The sequence below is a fragment of the Patagioenas fasciata genome, chromosome 20, assembly GCF_037038585.1.
Source record: "Patagioenas fasciata isolate bPatFas1 chromosome 20, bPatFas1.hap1, whole genome shotgun sequence".
Classification (NCBI taxonomy): domain Eukaryota; kingdom Metazoa; phylum Chordata; class Aves; order Columbiformes; family Columbidae; genus Patagioenas; species Patagioenas fasciata.
In genome coordinates this window covers 9,896,450-9,916,351 of record NC_092539.1, presented here as the reverse complement: position 1 = coordinate 9,916,351, position 19,902 = coordinate 9,896,450, and the positions used below count along the sequence as shown (strand labels likewise).

The 19,902-nt window shown below is 54.0% G+C and overlaps 1 protein-coding gene across 2 annotated transcripts in view; it reads left to right on the top strand.

Annotated features, from left to right (window-relative positions):
* The window catches only part of KCNT1 (potassium sodium-activated channel subfamily T member 1), a 71,666-nt gene extending 53,960 nt beyond the window's left edge, over nt 1–17,706 (top strand). Inside the window, exons 11-32 of one of the 2 annotated variants that reach the window (XM_065853872.2) lie at nt 635–815; nt 911–1,075; nt 1,926–2,062; nt 2,273–2,336; nt 2,673–2,781; nt 2,867–2,975; nt 3,332–3,481; nt 3,637–3,875; nt 5,020–5,236; nt 6,160–6,265; nt 6,350–6,522; nt 6,696–6,767; nt 7,213–7,347; nt 7,599–7,710; nt 8,375–8,476; nt 8,583–8,666; nt 9,014–9,142; nt 9,490–9,510; nt 10,299–10,602; nt 12,400–12,462; nt 14,846–14,930; nt 15,251–17,706. In XM_065853872.2, coding sequence (XP_065709944.1) covers nt 635–815; nt 911–1,075; nt 1,926–2,062; nt 2,273–2,336; nt 2,673–2,781; nt 2,867–2,975; nt 3,332–3,481; nt 3,637–3,875; nt 5,020–5,236; nt 6,160–6,265; nt 6,350–6,522; nt 6,696–6,767; nt 7,213–7,347; nt 7,599–7,710; nt 8,375–8,476; nt 8,583–8,666; nt 9,014–9,142; nt 9,490–9,510; nt 10,299–10,602; nt 12,400–12,462; nt 14,846–14,930; nt 15,251–15,371 — 2,878 coding nt within the window. In that variant the 3' untranslated portion in view covers nt 15,372–17,706. The remainder of the gene's footprint in view (nt 1–634; nt 816–910; nt 1,076–1,925; nt 2,063–2,272; nt 2,337–2,672; nt 2,782–2,866; nt 2,976–3,331; nt 3,482–3,636; nt 3,876–5,019; nt 5,237–6,159; nt 6,266–6,349; nt 6,523–6,695; nt 6,768–7,212; nt 7,348–7,598; nt 7,711–8,374; nt 8,477–8,582; nt 8,667–9,013; nt 9,143–9,489; nt 9,511–10,298; nt 10,603–12,399; nt 12,463–14,845; nt 14,931–15,250) is intronic. The other variant, XM_065853873.2, reaches the window with a different exon arrangement.
* The last annotated feature ends 2,196 nt before the right edge of the window (nt 17,707–19,902 follow it).

Genomic DNA, 19,902 nt, shown 5'->3' with positions numbered 1-19,902 from the left:
TGGGTCTTCTGCCAATTGACTGAGCCTTTACTCTGCATATTGCCAACAACAAGGGCATTGCTTTATGAAGGAGTCAGTTCTCACCGCTGGGTATTTAGCTTTGAATTAGACTTCTCAAGTTTTCCTCTGGCTCCCTTGGTCTGGGCTTGAAGAATATGATACCAGCTAAGTTGCTGAACGGAGAGGAAATGAAACTTTTAGGCCCATGAGTCTTTGGCAATAAAGACGATCCTCTAATGTGAGTGACTAATGCAATTTGGGAGCTCGTCAGTGCTCCCAGATTTCTTGGCGGATGCATCAGGGCTACAATTCGGGTCCAGAACAACTCAGGTGACACTTGTGTTTAGCAAGATGACTTTGAAACAAACTGTCCATGGCACGGTCTTATCATGACCAAGGACCTAGACTTCCCCAGGCTGCTTTGGTGAGCAACCACATCAGGCTGACTCCCTCTGTAAGCATCGTTAACTGAATCACTTCTGTTGGTGACACAAACCCACTGCTGATGCTGACAGTGTGTTACAGACAAATGGGTGTGGGTGTAAGTCACCTTCTGACTGCAGCAGAAGCTGTGGGCACTGCCTGTCCCCCAGACAGGGAAGTGTTCGCTGTGACATGTGCTTTCTCCCCTCAGGACCTGTGGCATCCAGCATTTAGAAAGAGCAGGTGAGAAGCTCTCCCTCTTCAAGTCCTTCTATTTCTGCATCGTCACCTTTTCCACCGTGGGATATGGAGATGTGACACCAAAGATCTGGCCTTCCCAGCTCCTCGTCGTGATAATGATTTGTGTTGCCCTGGTCGTGCTGCCACTCCAGGTGAGACCCATGTGGCTGAGGATGGAGAGGGATGCAGAGCCTGCAGCCAGGCAGCCCCACCGAGGGGGACGTCAGCTCTCTGCCTTCGTTTGCAGTTCGAGGAGCTCGTCTACCTGTGGATGGAGCGGCAGAAGTCGGGAGGGAATTACAGCCGTCACCGTGCCCAGACAGAGAAACACGTCGTCCTTTGTGTCAGCTCCCTCAAGATCGATCTCCTCATGGACTTCCTCAATGAGTTTTACGCCCACCCGCGCCTGCAGGTGAGGATGAGGCGTGTTCTCGTGAACTTGGTCAACACTTGTCCTTCCCGGGCACAGCAAGGTCCCTGCAGGTGGTGAGTGTCCTGCCCAGATATGGTGACTGTAGCAAAGAATAAGGTAAAACCATCCAGCCCGGCGCTGGAAATCACGTGCTCCAGTGGCCAGGGAGAGGTGACAAGTGGTACCCTGCGGTCACCTCACTTTGCCATCTCAGTGGTGGGACTCTCTGTGCCTGACCCAACCACAGGCCTGTTGCAGCCCTGGGTAAGCGCATGGAGAGGGACCAGAGGGACTTTTCTAGATTAGAGGATGTCTTTACTGAATGAAGACTCTCAGACAGAAACAGAACATGTAATTGCTGAACCTCAGTGGGATTTACCCGGCTCTAGCTGGAGTGTCTCCACATAATAAGCGATCTTCTCACAAATGTCTGTGCCGTTCCATCTCCTGGAGACGAGAGCATCACAGATGTGTTTCAGATTTGTGCTTCATTCCAGCACTCACATACGCTTCATTACTGTCACCCAGCCTTCACTCCATACATTTAAGCTTTAAAATCCTGCAAGAGGCTCCACTTTGCTGGGAGTGTGCAGCTCTTTCCTCGCTCCATGGTCAAATGTATCTGTGCTGGTTTTATTGTGCAGAACGGGGTGGAGAAGATGCTGGTGTGTTTTCCAACACCCTTGGAAGACCCTGTAGCAGGGGCACGGAGTGTTGCACGCCAGGAGCAAATATTGAAAGCCCCAAAAGAGCTGTTTGATCAGGCAGCAAAACCTTGTGTCTCAGCTTGCTGTGGCCAGCATGAGTGGGACCACCAGCCCCCCGACCCACGCCAGCCCCTCTCTTGCAGGATTACTACGTGGTGATACTTTGCCCAACAGAGATGGACATCCAGGTGCGGCGTGTCCTGCAGATCCCTCTGTGGTCGCAGAGAGTGATTTACCTCCAGGGCTCAGCGCTGAAGGACCAGGATCTCATGAGAGCCAAGTGAGCAGAGGGACACGCTGCACATCCCCGGCGAGGCCGGTCCTGCCGCGCTGCACAGGAGGGTCCCTAGTAATGTCAGCCCAGATGCATGGGGATGGGTGACCCTTCGCAGGGATCTCGGAGGGGGCCTGGCAGCATCCTGGTACAGGTAGATGCTTGGCAGGTTTGCTGGCCCATGGAATTAATGGGGTCACCGCTCTCTGTTTGCAGGATGGACAATGGAGAAGCTTGCTTCATTCTCAGCAGCCGAAATGAGGTGGACCGCACCGCGGCGGTAAGCCAGGCCTGGGGGATGGCACGGGCAGAAATTAGTCCTGTGTCAGGCTGGAAGGGACCAGGGTGATCACTGCACATCACTTCTGCACAACATGGGAGGGCATTGGGAGGCATTTGGGTGAGAGCGTGGGGTTCGAGTGCTGAGCTCGGTCCCTGGACACCCACATAGGGGTTTTAGGGAGTGGGGGGGCCGTTATCGTTAGTAGTGGGTGTTGGAGGACTCCTTGCCGTACGTCTCCACAGTGGCCGGGCACTTTGCAGTTCATCCTGAGCATCAAAGCATTGGGGAGAATAAAGCATCAGACATGCAGCTATTGCTCTTCTCCTTGGCCAGGACCACCAGACCATCCTGAGAGCCTGGGCTGTGAAAGATTTTGCTCCCAACTGTCCTCTCTACGTTCAGATTTTAAAGCCTGAGAACAAGTTTCACGTCAAGTTTGCCGGTGAGTCGGAGGGGCTGCACGGCATTTCCCAACGAGGAGCCCATCTGTCCTTGTCCCGGCCGTGACGGTCCCCTCTGCCCTTCAGATCACGTCGTCTGTGAAGAGGAGTGCAAATACGCCATGCTCGCCCTGAACTGCGTCTGCCCTGCCACCTCCACCCTCATCACACTGCTGGTGCACACCTCCCGCGGCCAGTGAGTGCTGCCTGTCCCCGTCCCTGCCTGTCCCCGTCCCTGCCTGTCCCCGTCCCTGCCTGTCCCCGTCCCTGCCTGTCCAGCCTGAGTGTGGAGGGACGGCAGAACTGGGGGCTCTGGGCCCAGGGGACTCAAGTGGGTCTGGGGGAGCACATCAGGACCTGGGACCCCCAGCTGGGTCAGGAGCAAAAGCCAATATTGTAGATGAACACACCAGTGCAGATGGACTGGCCAACACCACCTTTCCAGAAACTAGGAGTAAAAATATCTGATTTTTAGTGGTGTTATCCCAACAGTTGGAGGGGTCCATCCTGGCCCTGGGGGTCCATCCCAACATAGTGTTGCTGTTGTTGCAGGGAGGGCCAGGAGTCCCCGGAGCAGTGGCAGCGGATGTACGGGCGCTGCTCGGGCAACGAGGTCTATCACATCCGCATGGGCGACAGCAAGTTCTTCATGGAGTACGAGGGGAAGAGCTTCACCTACGCCGCCTTCCATGCGCACAAGAAGTGAGGACAGGGGCTGATGGGCAGGGGTGGGCAGGACACGTCTACCAGTGTGTGTGCCTGGGGCTGGAGGGTGCTGCCAGGTCCTTTGTGCCAAGACAAAGCCCCCAAGGGGCTGTTCTCCAGCTGTGAGCGCCCACGTCGTGCTCCCCGCGCAGGTACGGCGTCTGTCTGATCGGCATCCGGAGGGAGGAGAACAAGAGCATCCTGCTGAACCCCGGCCCACGGCACATCATGGCAGCATCCGACACCTGCTTCTACATCAACATCACCAAGGAGGAGAACTCTGCCTTCATCTTCAAGCAGGAGGAGAAGCAGAAGAAGAAGGGCTTTGCGGGGAGAGGCATCTACGATGGGCCATCCCGCCTGCCGGTGCACAGCATCATCGCCAGCATGGGTGAGTCGGGGGGCTCGGCAGGCAGGGAGGGGGCAGGATCCTGCACACGCTGCTCCATCTCCTTCCACAGGTTTGGTTTTGTTTCCTTTCCCCAGTTTGGTTTTATTTTGCGAACTCCTTGCCATGCCCCCCACCTGCATTTTGCTGAAGCCACTGAAAATCCCTTTCCAAGCCATGTCCCGGTCACCTCACTGGTAAATACACAGTGCTCGTTGCACCCTGGGTGCTCTCAGCAAGCACAAATGTCATTATTAAAGCTCCTGATGTCCATTAGCTTCAACAGTATTTACATAAATCCCTCAAACCCTGGCTGGAAGAATAAATGCCACTGGCTGCACCCTAAATCATGTTTATGATTCACAGCATAGTTTGCTCTGCAGCGAGTGGTGCATTTTCGCAAATAAAAAAATACCATGAGTCATTACTTCCAGCTTCTGTCTGGGGAGAGCGAATTTTGGGGACGCTGTGCCATAGGAGCAAATTATATTTCAGGCAAATAATTTATGCGTTTGTACTCATGAGCAGCAATTTGCATAGATTATCCCCCAGCAAGCTCAAAGCGTTTTGCTGAACAGCACTTGTCAGTGTTCTTGTAACGTGGCTCGTTCACGGAGGGACCTTTGACAAAGAGTAACAGGAGGGAGAGAAATCCCAGTGGTGCCCGGTGAGCCCAGCACCTGGTCTTTGCTTGGCTGGAGGAGACCCTCAAGGTCATTGAGTCCAATCATAACCCACCCCTGGCACTCCCCACGTCCTGAGAACCTCGTCTCCATCTGTCCAGCCCTCCGGGGATGGTGACTCCAGCACTGCCCTGGGCAGCCTGTTCAATGCCCCACAGCCCTTTGGGGAAGAAATTGTTCCCCAGATCCAACCTCAACCTCCCCTGGTGCAACTTGAGGCCGTTTCCTCTGCTCCTGGCTCTTGTTCCTTGGGAGCAGAGCCCGACCCCCCCTGGCTCCAAGCTCCTTTCAGGCAGTTCAGAGATCAGAAGGTCTCCCCTCAGCTCCTGTTCTCCAGGCTGAACCCCTCATGTCCCTCAGCCGCTCCCATCGCACTTGTAACACGCGATGCTTTTCCGTGACGCTTTGCAGCTCTCTTCACCTCCTTATAGCGTGTTTGCCGTGCTTCCCCCCGCCGTGTCCAGGTACAGTGGCCATGGACCTGCAGAACACGGAGTGCCGCCCGGCCAACAGCAGCAAGCTGGCGCTGCCGGCCGAGAACGGCTCTGGCAACCGGCGGCCCAGCATCGCGCCGGTCCTCGAGCTGGCCGACACCTCGTCCCTGCTGCCCTGCGACCTGCTCAGCGACCAGTCAGAGGACGAGATGACGCAGTCGGATGAAGAGGGGTCGGCGGTTGTGGAGTGAGTTGCCCGCCTTTGGTCGAGCCATCCGGCGTTTCGGGGATATGGGGAGCACTGCACATGGCGGGTGCTCTGTGGTGCTGGAGGGATGATCCAGCTGAGCCCCTCTCGGCTTTTTCTGAGCAAAGCGACATCTGTAACATGGGCAATCACTGCCTGGCCGTCAGCCTTTCCTGCAGTTTTGGAGAAATCTCCTCTGGGCATCAGCAAAGTCACACTGAGCCAGACACCGCAGGGTTGTTCCATCAGTCCTCTCGCCTCTCTTCACTCACCAACATGAACGGGATCCTCTTCTCCATTGCATATATATAAAAAGTACAAAATAAATGTTTACTCCAGCTTTAAAGCTGTTAGTTTACGGCAGCCAGATAAGCACGTGCTTTACTGGTTACCTGTTTGGATGGTGTCAGTGGTGTGAGGAGCTCACCCAGCATCCGCAGGCTCACGGCTTTTGATTCGTGCCCACTTGTAGGCTGCACTTTCGATGAAAATTCCTGCTGCTGGTTCCATCAAAAATACAAATGGTGATGTATAAAAAATTCTGTTCACCAAAACAAGCTCTAAAAATGGACCGTGAGTTTTTTTGCTTCTTTACGTGGCTCAGCATCGTCCCCCTCTCCTGGAGCCGTCTGCCCTGTCTCCCTGCAGCTGTGCCCAATGGTCCTGGCTGCTGCTTTCCCCACCCACGCAGGGACTGCTGCATATTTACAACCTCATGATCTTTTGCATAGCAAGAGAGATTCCTAAATATGTGTATTTTGTGAAATTTCCAGCTGCTGCGGGAGAGTTTTGCAAAGCATTTGCCAGTGATGTGCGTGAGCCCTGGGTCTACTGCTTTTAAATGTTTTTCCCAGCGTCTGAGCGTTGTGCATGTGGAAAGCTCTCCCCGTATCCTCACTGTGGGATTTTTCTCTCTGCCGCAGGTACGTGAAGGGCTACCCCCCGAACTCACCCTACATCGGGAGCTCCCCGACTCTGTGCCACCTTTTACCTGAGAAAGCCCCTTTCTGCTGCCTGAGGCTGGACAAGGTAGGATGGGGACGCAGCAGGACGGCGGGTGGGCGGCCGAGAGCCGCGTTCTGAGTCCCCGCAACACCTTCTTCCACCGCACAGGGCTGCAAGCACAACAGCTTTGAAGATGCCAAAGCCTACGGGTTTAAGAACAAACTGATTATTGTTTCGGCGGAGACGGCTGGCAACGGGCTGTATAACTTCATTGTCCCCCTCCGCGCGTACTATCGGTCCCGCAAAGAGTTGAACCCCATCGTGTTGCTGCTGGACAACAAGCAAGTACTTTTCTGCGGATGTTTCCCACCACCACGAGCCCTCCCCTGGGTTTTCGTGGGCATCTCGTGCTGTGGGGGAATGGCCGTGCCACTGTTGGCTGCTGGCCCTGGCAGCTCCTGTGTGGGTTTTGTGTCTTGCTGAACCACTTTGCTCTCTGTTGCTCTTCCTCCAGGCCTGAACACCACTTTCTGGAAGCCATCTGTTGCTTCCCCATGGTTTACTACATGGAGGGCACGATTGACAAGTAGGTGTTTCTGCGTGTGGCTGTTGTTACTTAGAGTAATCCTTAAATCTGTTGCATTTCACAGAATGATTTTGGTTGGAAGAGACCCTCACAATCATCGAGTCCAACCATTAACCCACCCCAGGCACTAACCCATGTCCCTGAGAACCTCATCTATACGTCTGTTCAACCCCTCCAGGGATGGTGACACCACTGCTGCCCTGTTCCAATTGACCCCAGCCCAGACTTTTGGGCCATCCCATGGGAAGCCCCAGGGTTGGTACTGTAGAGCTGAGCTCACCCTTGGCTTCTTGGGTTGTCAAACCCCCCCAGTAGATGTGAGCAGGTGAAGAGCTGGTGGTTGGGAGCAGCCGGGCTTACTGTAGCGCTGGGCATTGCAGCGTGGTGCTTCCCTGTGTCGTTTGCAAGGGCTGACTCTGCGCTCTTCTCTTTGGGAACTGCCCAGCCTGGACAGCTTGCTGCAGTGCGGCATCATCTATGCCGACAACCTGGTTGTTGTGGACAAGGAGAGCACAATGAGTGCTGAGGAGGACTACATGGCGGATGCAAAGACGATTGTCAACGTCCAGACCATGTTCAGGTGAGGGGTGACAACTGCCCCAGCTCTGTCAAGGCCTCTTACCTGTGCTGGGAAGGGTGGAGGTGACTGGGATAGTGGCTACAGGCAATGGGACACGTCTGTTGTTGGGCTCACTCTAGGAAACAGCATCTAGTTGGCTATTTCTGACCTCAGGCAGGCACAGAGATGGGTTTGGTCTTGCTTGGGTTTAACTGCAGGGAGTGCTGTCACTTCGAGGGAGCTGCAGGACAACAGGTCTCTTTCCATTGCAGGCTCTTCCCCAGCCTCAGCATCATCACCGAGCTGACCCACCCCTCCAACATGAGGTTCATGCAGTTCAGAGCAAAGGACAGTTACTCTCTTGCCCTTTCCAAGCTAGAAAAGGTAAGAGAAGGTCTTCTCCTCCCATAGGGCATGGGAAGTCAATGCTGAGAGTGACCACATTTTTGCTCCTCGAGGCTCTGCGCTCTTCTGCATGTTGTAGCTACCATAGTGTGCATTTACCTGCGATAGTTTGCAGCAGACAAAGAAATGGGCAGTTGAGCTTTGGACTAGCTGCCTCCTCCTCTGTATTTATGTGTTTATCAGTGGCTGGAGTTTGCGCTGCTTTGCCTCCTGCTGTGCTGGCCACACTGGGCCTCTGAATCAGGTTTTTGTGCTGTGGCTGCAGTAAAAGGGGCAGAGGGGTCACTGCGCTGAGACAGATCTTCTGACAGGGAGAAAATACCCCTGAACCAGACACTGGGGCGTGTGACAAGGGTCACATCCAGCCCCTGTCAAAAAAACCCAACCATGTGTCACACATTTCCATGAAGAAGAACCCCCTGTCAGCCAGTGTAAGGGTGCTGCCCTGGTTCCCTCCTGGCACACTCACCACAATCACCATGCTGGTGTCCTCCCATTTTCACGAGACTTCCAGTTTCTGTGCAACCCCTGCAGGGGGCACCTGTGTGGTTTTGCTTTGTTAAGCGCCCTGTAAGGCTGTGAACAAGCCCCTGCTATAAGAGGATTTGCCTGTGGGTGCTCACATCTCCTCTTCCTTTTGCAGAAAGAGCGAGAGAACGGCTCCAACCTGGCCTTCATGTTCCGCCTGCCCTTCGCGGCCGGGAGGGTCTTCAGCATCAGCATGTTGGACACGCTGCTCTACCAGGTGAGAGCCCCACAGAGCCAGTGATGCTCCCCGGCCCCTCTGCATCTCCCAGTGAATAACCGAGCAAACCTTTTCTCCGGCTTCCTGCCCAAATGTCTCCCCCCAGTCGTTTGTGAAGGACTACATGATCACCATCACGCGGCTGCTGCTGGGTTTGGACACCACGCCGGGCTCTGGCTACCTCTGTGCGGTAGGTGCGGAGTCCCTCTGGGTTGAAACCATTGGGCCAAGTCATTGTGGATCTGGAGGGCTCTATCACCCCATACACCGGGGTGGAGGGTTCCTCTCTTCTGGGGAAACAGGGGGAGGAAACATCGGGCAGAATATGCCAGCCTGCATCGTGTATGGGGAGTCTCAGCACTACCAAAAGCCCAAGAGCTATCAGTGACCAAAATCCCCCTTCTGAAGTCTGGGGTCAGAAATTGCCCCTGGTCTTTTTGGGAGGTCAAGCTCACTTTTGGGATTGACAGGGATGAGCCCCAGGGTGCTCCTCAGCAGGCTCTGCTGGGCGGTTGATGTTTCTCCTCTGTTGCTCAGATGAAGATCACTGAGGATGACCTATGGATCCGGACATACGGCCGCCTCTTCCAGAAGCTCTGCTCCTCCAGCGCGGAGATTCCCATCGGGATTTACAGGACGGAGTCGCACATGTTCGCAACCTCTGAGGTAGGGGCTGCTGGTGGTCCTGGACGAGCATCCCCCTGGCAGAGATGGGGGGTCCATGAGCCCCCTCAGCCCTAGGGGCAACAGGGAGTGGGGAGGGGAGGGGAAGCTCTGCCTTTGCTTCCCTGGTGTCCCTGCATCTGCGTTATGGTGACAGTGTCCTGGCCTGGGATAACTGCCCATCTCTTGGGGCAGCAGCCCAGCTGTGGGCAGGCAGGGGGTTTTCTGGGCATGTTTTCTGCAGTGCCGCGTGTCACCGAGTCCCCAGGGCGCGGGGGGGATGTGGCACAGCAGGGCTGGCCGTTTGCTGGGCTGACACTTCGTTTTTCCTTCCTTTTCCCCTGCTGCAGCCCCACGACATCAGAGCGCAGGTGAGTGCCGCTCGCATCCCGCTGCTCGGGCATCGTCCCAGCTGTCACCACTGCCCCTGGTCCCCCGTCCCCAGGCTGCCCAAGGGCAAGTGGCTGGGCTGGCTTACTGAGCAGCTCCTGTGGCCACCAAGAGCCGCCACATGCCTTGTGCCAGCTGTCACCCCGGTGCCAGCATGGCACTGCCTGTCCCCACAGAAGGGCCATGCCCTGTTTTAAATACCTTCAGTTTTCAGCTTTGTAGGAGGCAGCTAGAGGGAGCTGAAAGTTGCCATTTAATTCAGTGCAATCCACCTCTTGCTTAGAGATGCTTTAAACTGCTTTATTACTAAATTCCTGCTTCCCCATGGGGATTGCTGTATCGGGCATGCAGCAGCACATCTGCTGTAAGATGAAAGTGGGGACACGAGCATGGCTGTCCCTTGGGCAGCCCAGGGATAAGCGTGTTAGAGATGTCGGGTGCCCATTAGACTCCACTTAAAATCACAGAATCATTTTCGTTGGAAAAAACCCTCAAGATCATCAAGTCCAACCGTTAACCCACCCCTGGCACTACCCCATGTCCCTGAGAACCTCATCTCTGCATCTGTTCAACCCCTCCAGGGATGGTGACTCCACCACTGCCCTGAGCAGCCTGCTTGTCCCAAATCTGCTGGCCAGGTAGTTTTAGCAGTAGAGATGGGGATCAGAGCAAGGATCCCATCCCACGGGAGAGATCCCACCCCACCAGAGACAGGACAGGCTCTTTTTGGCTCCCCCTGTGTCCCCTCCGTGACCTACTGGGCTTCCAGTCACAGATCTCAATCAACGTGGAGGACTGCGAGGACACCAAGGACATCAAGGAGCACTGGGGCATCAAGACCAGCCACCACAGGAACTCCTGCTCCAGCGACCAGTCCGAGCACCCGCTGCTGCGGCGCAAGAGCATGCAGTGGGCCCGGCGCCTCAGCAGGAAGGCCAACAAGCACTCGGGCAAGACGGCCGAGTGGATCAGCCAGCAGCGCCTCAGCCTCTACCGCCGCTCCGAGCGGCAGGAGCTTTCCGAGCTCGTCAAGAACCGCATGAAGCACCTGGGCTTGCCCACCACCGGGTACGGTAAGTGCCGTTCGGTCGCGCTTCTCTGCGGTGGCGCATCCCGCTCGTGGGCTCCTCAGGTAACCCCCAAGCTGAGCCTACCCCCAAGCTGAGCCTAACTCCTCACCAAGCCTAACCCCGCAGGCACATTCCCCAGCTTGCTTGCGCTTCTGCAGACGCAGGTGTTCAGGGCTGGGGTCTCGCCATGCAGAGCCCCCTCATCTACTGCCCCCAGACAACTTGAGGCAGCACCCCCCATTTCGGGGCTCTGGGCTGGGTCCAGGCAGGACTTTGCAGTGCAGAGTAACTCAGTAACTCTCACCCTTCTGCCTACAGCTGGACCAAGTGCTGCCGCGCAGCCTTAGGGTGCGATCCCCTCTTGCCCCCACTTTCTGGTTCAGGACACGCTGACTCCCATGTCAGCAAAACCCATCTGCCCCCAGTGCGGCAGGAGAGGTGAAGCCCCATCAGCTGGCACAGACCCCTTTTGTTATAGGCGTTAATTCTTCATAAAATGCTTCCATGGGAAACATTTCGGTAGCTGCAGGGCTGAGTGGTTTGCTTCATTGTGTGTGAAAGCGATGTCTGGCTGGGGTGAGCCCGCAGGGTCCCTCCTGCAGCCGCGTTTCTCGTGAAGCTTCTCACCCGCCTGTCGGTGCTGGCGTCTGTGTCCCCCCCGGACAATTCCCCACCCCTTGGTTATGACAAAGTCTTGTGGCCCATAGTTGCCTTGGTTTGTGTGGTTTGGGTTTATTTTCCCCGTTCTTTCTTTTGAGCCATCCTGTGCTGCTGCCTGTTTGCTCCATCCTCGAAGAGCATCTGTCTGCCCCGCTGGCACTGGCCCAGAGCTGGGCCGGGGGCTGATTTCGGGGGTCAGGGTGGGGATTCCTCCTCTCCCATGGTGGCTTCTCCCTCGCAGCCCTTCAGGCACGTGAAAGAGGAGGAGAAAATGTCAAGAAATGCAGCGCAGGAAGGGGTTTGGAGCTGGAGGGTGAACGTGGTGGCTGTGGGCATTCTTGGGGAGGGAGGCAGGAGAGCGGCTTGTGAGGGGACACTGGGGACACCAGGCGAGGGCTCACAGGGGTACATTCCCCTCTTTTTTTCCTATAGTACTAGCCCTAAAAAATTCTGCCTCTTTTTCTGGGGAACTTCCATCTCCTGCAGCTCTGTTGCAGAGGCTGGAGCGCAGCTGATGGCACTTGGTGCCATAAAAAAGCTGTTTACGCAACTCAGGCGTGGGGAGCTGGGAAATGGAGGTGCACATGGAGCAAGAGCTGAGGGAGACCAGGGCTCGCAGCCCCTGCCCACGCAGGCAGAGGTGAAGGCAGGGACGGCTTTCCTGCCCACATGGCTGCGGCTCAGCATCCCCAGGGGCCACCCTGCATCCCAGTCCTGCTGGGACGCTCGGGGCGCCATTGCTTGGGTTGGCATCAGTTTGCAGCCTTCACCTGGCTGATCCTGCAGTTTTTGGCTGGTGTAAACTGGGGGCGCTCCAGAGCCCCCGGGGTGCAGGATGCGTCTCCCATCGGGGCGGGAGGGCGATGTGGGGACCGGGGCGCTGGGCACGGCGGGGGGACCAGCGGCACGGCTGCGCCCAGCTGTGCCCGGGACAGCGTGTTGTCACCATGTGTCACCATCAGTGTCTGGACACCCATGGCGTTTTGGAAGAACACGTTGCTCTGCCTTCTCCCCCTTTTTCTTTTGCTCATTTTATTGCTGCAGTGCAGGAGCTCGTCTCTGATATTTGCTGAATCATGGCTTGCTGACCTCTCTCTCTCTCTCTGTTTATGTCTGTGCCTTTCCCTGTATGTTCTGTAGAGGATGTAGCAAATTTAACAGCCAGTGATGTGATGAATCGGGTAAACCTGGGATATTTGCAAGGTAATTCCCTTTCCCTGGGAGTCCCGCGTGACTCATGGTGTGCAGCGTACAACAAGATCATGCCAGCTAAGCCCAATCCACACCCTTGCCGGTTTTCACCTCAGATACCCGAGCCTTTCAAGCACTGATTTGTTGGGTGGCGTTGGAAAACGAAAGACCGTCCTGCGACGATGGTGCGAACACAGGGCTTCATCAAGTCATGGAGATTAAAAACGCAAGGGACCCTTTTCTAGCTGAGTTCTTCCAAGGGGTTACAAAAAACCATCTCCCTCCTTTGCTTTGCGAGTTGTTTTTGGTCTGTAAAGCCAGTGGCAGTTTGAGGAGGGGATGCATAGGGGGAGAAGCTGTTGGCGGGTGATGCTGGAGCTCCCGCACCGGCCCCTTCGCCTCTCGGCTGCACGTGGGTCACCGCAGCCTGGGACAGGGCAGCGCTTGGGAAGCCCTTGGCAATCCTTGGTTTGCGTTCCTGGACAGCTCTGGAGCGTTAGCAGAGCCTGTTTGCTGGCCGGGGAGGTGCTGGGCTTGGCACGAGGCAGTGGCCACAAGCACCGGGGCTACTGCAGCTGCCCCGGGGCACTTCGGTGGTGTCCGCGGGAGCTGCAGGCTTATTGCACCATTTACAGCTTTACACAGCGGTGTAGAGTGCATGGGAAATGCCATTTTATTTTACTGCAGCAGCCTAGAGATTAGCAGTAGCCCAACCCAGCTGTATTTTAGGCTTCACTAGCCCATGTTTAAGGTGAAAGGTTGGCATTTTCCCATGGAGTATGGGAGCAGCAGCCCCTGCTGGGGCTCATGGGAGCCCCACAGAGTGCATTGCTGGCTGGGCTGAGCTCAGCTCAGCCCCGCTGGAATCGCCCCCTTCTACAGAAGCGCTGGGGCCGAGCACAGTGGGTGCACCATGGGCACCCAGGACACCTCCCGGGTCACCATCTGACATGGTGGCATCTTTGCATGGGGGCAGGAGCTGGAGCTCACCGCTGGCTCCCCCCCAAAAAATATTGCTGGAGGGTGCTTGTGGGCTGAGCCCTGCTGCTGTGCCACGGGGACGAGGTGGCGATGGACTTGGTGGTTGAGCAGCGCCTGGCTTGGCTGCCCAGGGGTCAGGAAAAGGAGCTTCCATGGAGCAGAGAAGCTGCCAGGGTCCTTCCCACCTCCCGTCATGGCAAACCCAGGTGGCTGTGGTGGCTTGAGCTGCTGTGGCTCATGTCACAGCCGGAGAAAAGCCCCAGTTCAGAGGTCTCACCCCAGCGCTGAGGATGAAGGGCAGCTTGGTGCTGTTCTGCTCAGCACCCATGGGTGCTGTTCTGGCAGAGGACTCGGCCTGTGTCCCACCACGTGGCAGGGCAGCCTTAGACCGGGGATCCGCTCCAGATCGCGGCTGGGACAGGGGGACCCCAGGGCTGGGTGTGGGGAGCAGCAGGACAGGTCGTGGGGTGCAGGCCCCACCCGGAGCAAACAGCTCCTGTGCACCGATGCTGCTTAGAGGGCCCTTTCTGAGAGCCCGGAGATGTGTCCCAGTGATAAGCCTTGCAGCCAGCTGGTGTCCCCCCGCGCTCATCACGCTGCCCCTGCCGTCCGTCTGTCCGTCCCCTCTCCATCCTGTCCATCCGCACCCGCTCACTCACTCTGTCTATGATGTTATCTGTCGCAGCTTCCACCCCCTCCCCGGCTGCCCGCAGCCTCGCACCCCCATTCATTTCACCCATGATCTTGTTCTCAGCTATTTCGGAAAGTGCAGGGTGCCCCCCCGGCCTCGAGGCCGCCCGTTCACCCTGCGCGGCACCCATGGGTGCAGCTTTCGGTGGCCCCAATCCCCACCGCGATGTCACCGTAGTTTAGAGCTGTCCCTGAATGGCATCGACAGCTCCGAAACTGCATGGAGGTCATTTCCATTGGGCTGGCGAGAGACACGGTCACTGAGCTAAATCCCGTTGCTGGATGATGCTAAATGGAGTCATTCAAGGAGGGGAGAAGCGGGAAGAGCGTTTGAGCTGCCCGGGGGGGGGTTTGGCCACCCTGACCTGGTGCGTGGAGTCATTGTGCTGTACCTAACGTGGAAGACTAACCTGTTCCCTTTTTTGCACTGAACCAAGGTAAGACACCTTCTTTTTGGTTTTGGGTTGGGAGAGGGGATTTTGAAGAATTACATCTGTGTGGGGGGAGCGGCTGGGGAGGCGCAGAGGGGGAGGCAGCGATGCTCCTGGTGCTCTGCTGGCAGCAGCGCTCTTGTCCATGGCCTCCCCAGGGCAGGAACGCGTTTGCCGTCCTTGGGGACAAGCTGTGACCCCTCGGAGCCTGGTGCTCGGGGCCGCTGCAGCGGGGTGTCTGTCGGGGTGTCCGTCAGGGTGTCCCTCACCAACCCTTTCCCCTCCTGTCGCAGATGAGATGAACGACCACCAGAACACCTTGTCCTACGTCCTGATCAATCCCCCCCCGGACACGCGGCTGGAGCTCAATGACATCGTGTAGGTGCTGATTTCTCATCATGACCTGAGGTTTTTCACTCCTTCCCAAGCCATTCCCCCCCTCCTGTTCCCAAACCCCCCAGTTTTGCTGATTGCTGCTCCAACCAGCCATGCGGAGGCTTTTCCCTTGGCTTTGCTGCTGTGCAGCACCAGGAGAAATAACTCATTATTTTTACAGCCGCCACAAGCAGCAGCTCCCAGCACGGTGCCAACGAACATCCCTGCATGTCCCAGACTCCAATTTAGGATTTGCCCAGCTCCCTCCTGCAATGGGGGAACCAGAGGGGGTCCCGGTGGCTTAACCAAGCTCTGCCCTGTAGGTACCTGATCCGCTCGGACCCGCTGGCCCATGTGTCCAACGATGGCCACAGCCGCAAGAGCAGCTGCAGCAACAAGCTGGGCCCCTGCAACCCCGAAACGCGCGACGAGACCCAGTTGTGAGCAGCCCCCTGCCCCGTGTCCCTGCCGGGGAGCGGCGGTGACGAAGAGGATGGCCAGCTGGGGGAAGGCTGCTGCTGCCCGGGGGGGGCCCGTCGCCCCAGGAAAGTGGTGCCCAGCCTGGCTTTGCACCACAGAAGGCGTGTCCAGACACCCCCCGGAGGGACGGGACAGCCGGACAGACTGACGGACAGTGGTCGTACGTCCCCCGTGGCTTTTAACTTTTTCTATGAATACCGCAACTAGTGAGAAAGTCTTCGCTGGTGCTGGTGGGACGTGGCTGAGACCCGGATGCCAAATGACCCCGTGTGAGCAGGACCATGTTTCGTATTGTCCCCACGTGTTGCAAGTCGTTTGGAGTTGATGGGGCTTGTCCATACAAGAGCAAAACTGCACCGCAACCCTTCTCCTCCTCCTCCTCCGGCGGGTACCCCCGGGTACCACACTTGTGCTCTTCCACCCAACTCACGTTCTTCATCCTCTGTTGGTTTTGGTGATGGGCAGCGGTGAGAGGAGCACTCGGAGCTGTGTCGGTGGGGACAGATGGGATGGGAGGATGCGGCTGCACCGTGTCCAGCATCTCCCAAGCCAAACCACAGCAAACTGGGGTGCCCAAAGGCCACGCTGCCCCTGCAGCAACACCCCTTGTCACCCATTCGTGTCCCTCGTGGGTTCTGCCCGGTCCTCCCGCAGCTCCGTCTGTCCTCAGCTTCACAACCCAACGGAACATGGGGATGTGCAGCGTTAAATCACCGCAGGCACCTGCCCTGGTCTAGAGACCTTTCTGTAGCAGAAATACAAAACGTGTTCTCCATCTATTTTTGCACACTCCTCTACAATATTGATGTGTAAAGGTTTAAGCTGACTGCCAAGCGAATAAGCACGTTGTTAACTTTATATACTTTTACATTCATGTGTTAAAACTCCAATGTGATTTTATTTTTTATGGGGAGCCTGTAAAGCACAACGTGACCACGAAACCCCAGCAGCCATCCCGCACTCGCTGCCAGCTGAATGGGTTATTGCCAAAAACATTCCCTGGTCGTTCCCCGTGATACCCTGATAAAAGTTGTTTACAAAAAGAAGAAAAAGAGAACCAAATGTTGCAAGTTGCGGTTGTGAGCGTTTGGTGGGACGGACCTGGGGGAAACAGGGATGGGAGAAACGTGTGTGGAGAGAGGATGCTGGGGGGGTAGGACCAGACAGAACCAGCATCGCCTGGAGGTGTTGGGAAACCACGTGTGCCTGCGTGGCTTTGTGGTTGGGTTTGGGTTGGGTTGTTTGGGGGAGTTTTGTGTGGTGTTTGGTTGTTTTTTTCTTTTATCTTTTTATTTTTATTTTTTCTTTTCCCTAGGACAGGTTAAAAACAAAGGAGGCTGGGTGATGCGATGATCTGCACATATTTAACTATTCAGAATGTATTTCTCAATATTTTTCGTCCATGCAGCTTGGGTGATGAGTGATGGGGAATTCTTATTGCCCCTTAATTCAAGGAGCACATGAACGGAAGAGGAAACCCACATATGAAAAGAAATCCCATCTACGTGTGGTTTGTGACATTACAAAAAAGACAAGACCCAACCCTCAGTGTTACTGCATTTTGACAATGCTTTGGTTTGTTTAATGTATAAAGAGCTGTATCTACATCGAGAGCTCTGTGTATAAACCCTGCGCGTTTTGCATACTTTCTATGGTGTAAATTTCTAGCGCACATTCTGACGGGATGTTGAAATAAATCCTGTAGATACCTGTGGGCAATGCAAGTCGAAGAACAAGCATTTAAGTTTTCTAATTCTTTAGTCTCAGTTACGGTACTAATGTAAAAACAGAAGTATTTTATTTTTGTAACGGTCCTGGAAACGTTGATAGAGCAGGAAGGGGCATTTCTGCTTCTCCCGGGGCAGGAAACACGGCCATGGCGTCCAATGCTGCCAATAAACCCAGAGAAACCCCATTGTCCTGAAGGAAACTCCAACGCAGCCACCCCAGGCCCTGGGGAACCTGAAACAGCTCCGTCGCATGTTACACGTCCACTAACGGTTTCATACGCTGAATATGCACTAAATCCATATATCGTGCATTAAAGTAAAACCGCATATTCAAACAAACGTTAGAGTATATTTATTATATTCCCCGTTATACCTGTTTTTACTTCGATCTCTCCAGAACACGGCGTTTCTCCTGGGAGGGCTCAGCTCGCACACGGTTCCTTCTCAGCCCCGGCCCCCGTTCTGTGCCGCGTTCTGCAGCCACCGGAGATGGTTTTGTACAATTACTGTGAAGATGCTTCACATTTCTGTAAAGACCAATGGAAATAAAAGAGCTGCATGCAGCAACAGGCCGGCCTGCGGTCGTCTTTGTTTTGCTGGAAGCAAACCTTTTATCCTAAAATCCATAGCAAGGTGGCTTCGGATTTGTGAGCCCTTGGGTCAAACCATCTTGCTGGGACATGTGAAATCTTCCCTTTTAGCCTCGGTTTTCAAAACTCATTGTGGAAAGGGGACTTTAGATACTCTGTTGTGTTACCGGAACAGTACGACTCCAACATTTTATTTAGATGTCATTTAATTAATTTACTTTATCCTTATTTTCCATGATTCAACCACTGCATTAAATCCTGTGGCTATTGAACTGAACATTTTAAAACTGAATTTAAGCCACAACTCGGTTCATGTTCTTCTACCTCTAAACACTTCAATATTTTCCATTGGTTGACATCCATATCCCACAATTTCCACCATGAGAACCCATTTCTAGAACATACTGCACACATAGATCGATGTTTAATCTTGAGATCAAATGCAAACAGCAAGGAGATGATTGTCTTCATTAGACATTAAGAAAATACTGCTAAAAAATGGACTTAAAATTATACAGAAGAACATAACCTAACTTAACTAGTGAAGATAATTCTAAGGTTAACAAATGTACCCATGAGAAGTTTCGAAGCCATCAAGTCATTGTGCTATAGACTTGTACAAGTCGAGGAGCAGAAAGCCACGTCCCTCTTAAAATTACCTTTTAATTACTCTTTAAAGAAGAACAACGACCGTCCCGCGAGGCCGTCGCTGCCGCAGCTGCAGGTTCCTCAGCCGGTTGCTCTTACTCTGGGTCTGGTTCCACCTTCTGCAGCAACAAAGAGCAGCAAATAATTCTGAAAAATGAATCAAAATTCATGTAGAACTTTGTCCCAGTTGAGGAATAAAAATCAGCTTCTGGCACTGGAGGTTTTTAGAAACCTAGTGCACTAAAAGATACATTGCAAGGGGAAAAAAACGGTATTGATGTGGCTGGGTAGCAACAAGCACAGCAAAACCATGAAGGGCTCTTTCCTTTACTGTAAAATCAGTTTTTATAGCTATTTTCTGAAAGACACACATTCACAAGAAATAGGGGTTTCCTCCAGGAGGGTTTCCATGTAATACTATGGTAATTCTGGCAGTTTGGACGCTTCAAGTGGCTCATTTGAATGTTAACAAAAGCTGTATATTGAATATTTAATCATCCTGCACACAGTGGTTTAAGCAGCTTTCCCCAGAGCTTCCCTCCCCCAGTGTGATAAATACGTTATTCCTGAACCAGTTCAGAGGGAACTATCAGAAACTATGACAATATTTCAGTACCGAGATGTCATTGGAAAGTAGATTTATCTTTAGCACAGGCAAGCAAATAAATCCATCCTGCGGTTTTGTAACAGAAACGTGTCTGCGGAACAAGGGGGGGTGGGCATCAAATGTCCCACAAAATGGGTTTGAAAAGCACTATACACAGTACTAAACCCTCAGGGAACACATCAAAGCGGGCGATGGATATTGGCCAGAATACTGACAAATAACCAATGGTCACACTAAGAGGCCAGATCAAGATTAAACAGATCCCTACCCAAGAAGGTTTAAGTGGTCGGAATGGCATTTTGGGTAACATTTTGGTTTAGTTTTTAAAATAAGAGCTTAACTTACCACTTGGAACAGAAGAGCAAAAATACGCTTTTCCATACGCACACTGGAAGCCGGGGACCTTCAAAAGCCATAAACCCAAAATAAGCCTAAATATACCTGTAAACAGAAAGCTCAGAACCATAAGGGAAACACTTTGCTTACATAATAACTTTATATTGATAACATATCCAAACAAAATTTCCAAACAAACCCTATTTTTACTCACTACATGGTAACAGCCCCGTGTTTGAGTGATGAGCGCAACAGCCGAATTTTAAATGCAATGTGGACAATATACTTACATTCCCTGGTGTGAATTTCTTCCTGTAATTCTAGTATATTTGTCCTGACAATTTCCATGAGATAAAGAACAATGCATGTCACACCCTTTGTATCAAAAGAGAAGTCCAGATCCACCGTTTTCTTCTCTTAGTTTCGGAAGCCTGTCAAGGATGCGGATTAAAGGCGGTTTTATATCGCGATCGCACATAATTGCCTATGGAGAATCTCATGGGACGCATCACATCAAGGCTCCCTGGTTCCTGCAGTGATGGATTAAAGTTAAAACCACCACCAGACTCCCCAGCCACAGAAAT